Genomic DNA, 8031 nt, shown 5'->3' on the forward strand with positions numbered 1-8031 from the left:
CCATAGTGCTATACATTTTAAGTTAATCTATAAAAATATAAGCAAATTCTTTAAGTTCCGACCTCTGATTATAATATATACTGAAATCCTATCAGTTTAAATTTTAAGTATTTATATTTAATGATATGTTCGTTTACCCGTAAATGCACTGTCAATTGCAGGTTCGCATTCGTTTCACTGCAGTGTGGTCATTAGTCATTATACATTTTGTTCATTCAAATTAATATATACATATAAATATTAAATTATTCAATGGGGCAGTGTGTAATGTATAATAAGACTACGTTTGCACACGAATTTTATATAATAAATATATGTATCGCATATGTTACAGTTGAAGTCAGCTTATAAGTAGGTACCTAATATTAGTAATATAGTATAGCTGCGATTCGGTTTCACGCCCCTCGAAATCGCGGTAACCACACGCCACTGTCCACTTAGGTTATGGTCAATTGATGGGTTACTTATACAAGAGTACTTATGCGTATAAGTACATGCGCGGAACACTCTGAGGCCAAATTAAAAAAAACAAAACAAACAAATATATATTATTTTTTTTTTCATATTCGTCAACGTATAATATTATTGCTATCATTATTAATTAATTATTATAATATTAAACAATAACTATACGTATCTACCTACAGGTATAGGTCCTATACATAATATAATATATCATGGTGCAGGTCTCTTATAAACGGTAGGGCGATCGCTATCTGCTGCATCAGTCGTCGTGAGGAGGTATACCTGCATCTGCAGTGCAATGTCTCGTGATGTGTGTGTGTGTCTGCAGCGAGTGTGAGCACTACTACACCTGCACCCCTCCCCCCCCCCCCCCACTGCCACCGCCGAGGACGTTTATTACGAGATAATAATGACTTCGAAGACATGTGCCAGAGATCTGTGCCGCAGCACGTACTCGTGATGGCGGTGGAGTGGGGGTGGAGGGACGGAGATTCGATTTTTTGCCCCTAAAAATTATTACAATAATATAACACACAATAAAATTCATGAGAAAGTAGAGTATATAATTGTTAAAAGGCACATGTGGCCCGCACTAAAATTAAATTATACATTCTAAAATCCAAAGTTCAAGTAAAACATTTGTGTCATTCATGAACTTTTCCTACAGTACCCTTTCCTAATCAAATATCCTATCTAATTATATTTTTATTATTTTTTACTATTCTTCACCGAATTCAGTGAACTGCAGCTGTACATTTTCTATTTTAATTATTATCGATAAAACTGTAAGCAGGAAGTACTATTGTTTAATATAGTTTTTTTTTTTCAATCAAGCCAACCAATTTCTCTTATTATTATGTACCTATCCCTTCATCTATTGTGCTTATTGTAAAAATATTTTATACAAATTGTAAAAAATAAATATAAAAAAAAAAATTGTAAGCGGCCCGCAAGTGATTTTCAAAAATTATATTTGGCTCCTCCTGAATTCCTATGTGTAGACGGCTGGTATATACATAACGTCTTAGGATGATGGTTGGCGCAGTAAACATAACTGCGGTAAATGTACAAAAGCATTTACATTGTAAACATTGTTTTTATGATATTATTATTTATAATATCTACGAGAAATGTGTAATATCTGAATAATTATGTGCACATAATCACCGTGTAACGCGAAATCGCATTAAAAATCGTCACAAATATCGTTAACGAATAACAAACGACGTTTTACAGGAAGCCCCTTATTCTTGTCGCTATACATTCGTCTTCGACTTCCTCTGTTTCGGCACCTGACCTGACCTGACCTGACCGCCACTGCTGCAATCGTACCTGTTGTTACGATGGGAGTAACAGAGTTGGTTACCGTCTGTGTTCATGTCCAATTTTTAATTATTTTATTTTATGGACACTTTAAACTGTATACCCGCTTTAAGTACGACGACGGTTGTGGTAGGTATAAAAAAAAATCAAAAGACGGAAAACATATCGTAATGGATGTATATATTAATAAATTATATCATAAACGATATGACGGTAGGTATAAGAGCGAACATCACAGACGTTTAGGGCGTAATATTGCCTACACGCGTCGCACAGGAATAATAATAGGTCTAAGAACTCGTCGTCGGCATAATAATATTATTATAAATACCGTTTCTATAGCGTATCGAATTATTGATATTGTTTTTTAATGTATTCCGAAAACGTTGTTTATTTATTCAGTAGCGCTTATATACATACAGTGTACGGGCGCCGGTGTGAAGGTCGTTTGAATAAATCAACGGAATTACACATACGTCCAAATATTATTATTGTTATTATTATAATTTTCATTACCATAATATTATAAACGTTGACCTAATTAGACGGGGGAAAAAAAAAATGGAAATAAATAATACACACCGCTATATCATAATAATATATAGTAATAGTTATAATAACATTAATGTTATAATGTATGTATATTTATACGACGAGGAGAGAACGCAAGTCACCGCCGCCGCATATAAAATAATACCATACAATGCACTGCAGAAATGCAACCCCGAGCTGAATCAATTGTTTGACACGCGTATTCACACATCGTGGTATCACACACACACACTATTCCGTAGCGATGGCGTATTTATACAAAACAAACGCAACGCAAAAAGTGTAATTTTTGAGAGTGTGGTACCTACACACTTGAAATGTTTTTTATCCATCGACCGCGGTCGACCTATTTGATACGTCTCCTTCGATTAAGTACTCATTAGCTGTACATTTTTTTTATATATCAAAGGTTTTTAGCTCACTCTAGCTATTTACTATTAATAGCACAAGATAATAACATTATAGGTATCTTCATAAAATATAATGTATATGGCAACACAATGTTTGGAAAATTTACAATTTTTGGTTTAGACTTCTTATATAGGTACACCATGCACAGTTCTCATCTTCTCATTATAAGGGCATGCAAAAAGGTTGTACAGGATATTTCTTCTGGTGATGAGGTATGAGAAATTATCGATTTTGGTAAAACGTTTTTTAATATTTGACTTTTGCATCAGAGGCGTAGCGGGGCTTGTCCTGGAAAGCTATTATATATATGTGACCAGACATAATGTATATACCTTGTTGTATAGAGTCATTATAACATTGCATATGTTACATAATATAGTAATATGTGGTAAATGAGTATTATATAAATGGGTACCTATATATCGTTATTATAAAAGTAACACCGACTCGCGTTTACGATTATTAAAAAGAATTTTTTTTTTCTATACTGACAACGCGGTGGAAACAGGTTAAACAATATATGCAAACGTCCATTGTTTAATATCATAATTAACAAGTGCGCCGAAATGGCACCGACACATACACACGAATATATATATCTCACTATATTATATGTAATATGTATATACATTCACGTTATATATATACACGTCGCATATATCGCGTATTACCGTGGATACCATTGTTTTGGTAACCTATACGTACTTCTAAATACATGTATAATATACAACACTTATAAGCGAACGACGTGCGTACATATTAAATAAATATATCATTATATTATAACCTATGGCGGTATACTCACTATGCGTATTATTATAAAGCTAAAGGTACGACACACGCAAAGACAATAATAACAAACTGCGAGCTTTTGGTTGATTGTTCGTAAGAGGTTTTTTTGTAAAAAAAACATAGGATTTTAAGGAATTAGTTATAACTTAAAAACTTATATAATTTCTAATTATTAAGACTTCCGGTTGCTATTTAACAACAATATAATAACCTACAAGCAACCACAGTATATTATGATCAAATTATCGTAAGAATACGGACGACGACTGCGATTTTTCGGTTAAAGAAAAAAAAAATAGCAATACAAATGGTTTTTAGTTTTCATTCTAGGGAACAAGTGACTTATTGCAGATCATTGTACACTCGACGGAGTTAATTTTCATATATAGTTTTTGAATTTCCCAAATGTTCCTCTGATCGCGTGAGTAAAATATAACATTTTATATAGGTATATGCGATGAAAAAATATTTTAAATAAAACGATTTCAACTGTAGCTCAGAATGATGTCCATCGGCGCAGAACGACAACACTGATAAAAGCAGACGAATTTTCATTCTTCGGCATTGCAGTTTCCACCTGCACTCTTCAACAGGTAGGTACGTGTCAATAATATACATATAATATTATATCATATTCTGCTGTAAAGCTCTATTCAATGATTTAAAGGTGAGATTTATTTTAGCTAGAAACTATCATACTAAATTAATACCTAATAATACTTAATAGTAATGATAATTGCACGAATGGATCACAAAACCACTTGTGTTTTCGTGAATTATTATTAAGCACATATTACCTTAGGTATGCTTAATGTCGAGTTAAAAAATACATAATTGTAATTCGTCGAGATTTTGTACTTAGTGTATAATCTAAATCAGTGCCGTACCCAAAATTTGTTTTCTGGGGGGGGGGGGGGGGGTAGATGTAGAAAAAATATTCATTCTACATTTACGCATTTTATGAAATAGTTTTGAGAAGGAATAAGAAACTGGGTACGAAAGCTTTAGCTGAAAAATTAATGACAAAATACAACAAAAAAGTATTTATTGTTTTTACACATTTCACCAATTTAATAAATTTAACAAAATAAACGTTTACCGGTATATTTCTCATATATATTATAAGCTTGTCGTCTGGTGCATACTTGATGCAGCTCGGTGAACGTTTCGCGTTGACGGGTGCACACTGCAGGTGTCGTGCACTGCGCGGGTCATCGTTGAGAATAAATTGTAACACTGTCTAAACATATATTATATTATTATATGGAGATAACAAATCAAATTAGTGTTTTGGATATTATATATTACAATCGCACAATAAAAATAACGATCACAATAGGTTTCGGTAGGGTTGGGCCTCGGGCACTATGTATATAATATTATTATAATATTCCGTCCGTTCGCGTACAGCGATGATATCGCCTGTCGAAAACACCGTATTATTATACGTATACACTGCAGTGATTGAAAATATTATTATATTATATTATATCGGCCGCCGATCACGAATTTGGGTCGCTTAATTTTTCCTATACGTCGTTGCACGCCGTCTGCGCAGAGCACGCCCATATGATGGTTTAGACTATATTACAATAACCGACATTAGTACCAAACGGCGAGACGAATTGTTTCCACAAAAACGCTATTGTCGCGGTCGTCGAGCCCCCCCGCCGCCGCCGCCGCCACCCACCACAAACCGTTTCACCCGCGGCTTTTGAGCTTACCGATTATTCGATGACGCGACTGCATCTATATGCAGTGCTATTATGCGACGACAAATCGACGATCGTTTGTACCATGGTATTATATCATAATAATAGTTGTAGGAGGTGCCCACACATCGATAATTATTTCACTACAGCTGTAGGTACAATTGCCGCGGCGATATAGTATAACAGGGATTCCCGAAAGGTGGTCCGCGGAACCCCGGGGTTCCGTGGAAGGGCCTCAAGGGTTCCGCGTACCGTCCAAAAATTAAACAAAACTTTCATAAAAAAGACCGCGCCGCCGTTGTTCACACATTCGTTATGTGTTTGATTTCATGCTTCTACTAGTATTTCTAATCGCACGTGCGGTGGCCCACGATAAAAATACGCATGGATTTACCGAACTGATAAAACATCGCGGGAGTGGGGAAGCGCACGTAGCCGCTGCCAGCTCCATTCGAGAAAGACCGCGATAAGACTGCAGAAGTTAACGTAATTATACTAGTGAAAAAAGAAGTGGATTGCAGTGAGTTTTGTTCATATCGCGATTGTTTATATCTGGTATTTTTGATTTCACAGGTAATAATGTATTTGTTTATTCATAGAGATTTGTATGAACACTGTGCATAATTAAATAAGAGCGATTTATTAACATGTTATTATTTTATTTCAGTTTATAATAATGGATAGTTGGCTCAAAACGGGGCGCCTCGCAAGTGGAAAAAATGTTTTAGCATGTTCACCAGAATCCATTCGCAGATCATACCAAACCATCAATGCTTACTGTGTCAGAGTATGAGAATTTAATTGATATTAAATGTTCATCTTCTCTTAAACAAAAATTTGGAGCTGAAAATTTTGATCTAAATAATTTTTGGATTGGACTTCAAGATGAATATCCTACAATTGTTGAGAAAGCTATTACAATTCTGCTTCCGTTTGTGACGACTTACCGATGCGAGACTGGTTTTTCAGCTTACGCTTACACCAAAAACAAGTACAGAAATAGACTTGATGCAGCTCCAGATCTTCGCATTCAATTATCAGATATAAAGCCTAATTTTAGTGATATTTTAAGAAAATATGTGAAAAAATTTCATTCTTCTCATTAAAATATTAAATTGATAAAAACAGGCACTTAGTTACATTGTATTTCTTTGTACAGTAAATGTTTTTTAATACATAAAATAATTGTTTTTCATTTATATTTGTTCTTTCTTTTCATATCAAACATAAAAATATAAAACTACTAGGTGATAATTTTATGTTATCAAACTAGGGTTCCGCAAAAAAATGTATAATCGATTAGGGTTCCGTGGCAAAAAAAAATTGGGAACCGCTGTAGTATAATATGATATATATTTGTTGCGGTATACAAGGTATCTAACCTATACTTACCGTGGTTATATCCAGCAGCAGGGGTCGCGGTGACATCGGTATAACGCAATATTAAAATATTTTTAGCAGTGGCGTATCTAGGATTTAATGAAAATAATATTATATAAATTCAATTTTAGTCCACGATGAAAAAAAATCAACATCATCGACCAACTATGAATTTCTGCGTATTACCTATAATATATATACATATGTATGGAAATAATAACACTATTAATATTCATTTTTCATTATTTGTATAATAATATAAACGGAACAATAATAGTGCTAGGGGTGGAGAAGTGGTTTCTAAGTTTTATACTCAGAAAGTTACGTAAAAATGAAAAAAATGTAAAACTATAATGTTGGATCGCCCCCCCCCCCCCGCAGTTACGACCACGTTCTGGAGGGTCATTTCTCCTTAAACAGTCCTTGTATTACAAAACTAATATTGTGTAGGAATTAAAAAGCGCAGTCTGTATATATCGTAGAAAATTGTAAGATAGAAACGATATCAAGCGAACTGTCCATTTAAAAAAACAAAAAAAAAATAATGTTTTCTCTCTCTTCCTGCAGCTTGATCGTCGCCATCGTTTTCGAAACGATCTACGCCCACGTGCTCACGGTTTTGGAGAAGATATATATATATTATCGTAATGCATTCGCTCTGGCAATGACGCGACTATATACGATGACGATGATGACGCCATATTCAACCTCTATACGTTTCGCAGGCATGCACGACCGCTCACACATATAATGCCATAAAAAAGCGTACATAAAAGCGGAAATATATTTTAAATTTTAATCGTCTTTCCGCAAACCGGGCGCATTTGGGATCGGCGATTGAATGACGGTAAAATTACATACACATTTATATGCACATTATCATACGTTCAAATGTTCAATTATATATATGTATCGCTCAAACCGGATTGTTGTGTCATCGGTATAAGCGCGAAAGGCGTTCGAAAAATGTTTTTGTTCTGCTAAAATCTGCAAGTAAGGGTTTTTTTTTTTACATTTAATATAAAAATAATAATTTTTCGCGTTGTTTGACGCGTAACTGCTGCAGGCGTCTGCATATTATGCACACAAAACAATAATAAAATATTGTATGTTAAGCTTTTTTAACTGTTTTTTGTTTTTGTTTTTGTCGATTCGAATTGAAATTTTTTTGACGCAAAACGTTAATATACGCGTGAAGTTCCTATTAAACGCGCCGTGCACATTTATATTTTATTTCGTTAGACACTAAATATATATATAGATATAGCTTGATTATGTCTTAGAAAATTGTCGGTACTTACCCATATTTTTGATTATCTCACGTCAATGATGTCAACTTCACGACTACACCTAGCATATTACAATCGTATCGAAACCTCAAAAAAACTGTCAAATA

General features: G+C 34.2%; 1 protein-coding gene across 1 annotated transcript; it reads left to right on the forward strand.

Moving 5' to 3' along the window:
- Window positions 1-5415: 5415 nt before the first annotated feature.
- LOC149054250 (zinc finger BED domain-containing protein 5-like) lies at window positions 5416-6455 on the forward strand. The gene is made up of 2 exons (XM_089230559.1): window positions 5416-5828; window positions 5923-6455. Exon 2 carries the CDS (start codon window positions 6026-6028, stop codon window positions 6359-6361), a length of 336 nt encoding a protein of 111 aa, XP_089086685.1. The 5' UTR covers window positions 5416-5828; window positions 5923-6025; the 3' UTR covers window positions 6362-6455.
- Window positions 6456-8031: the final 1576 nt, after the last annotated feature.

The sequence above is a fragment of the Diuraphis noxia genome, unplaced genomic scaffold, assembly GCF_037042655.1.
Source record: "Diuraphis noxia isolate RWA-SAM2 unplaced genomic scaffold, SU_Dnox_SAM2 contig0009, whole genome shotgun sequence".
NCBI lineage: Eukaryota > Metazoa > Arthropoda > Insecta > Hemiptera > Aphididae > Diuraphis > Diuraphis noxia.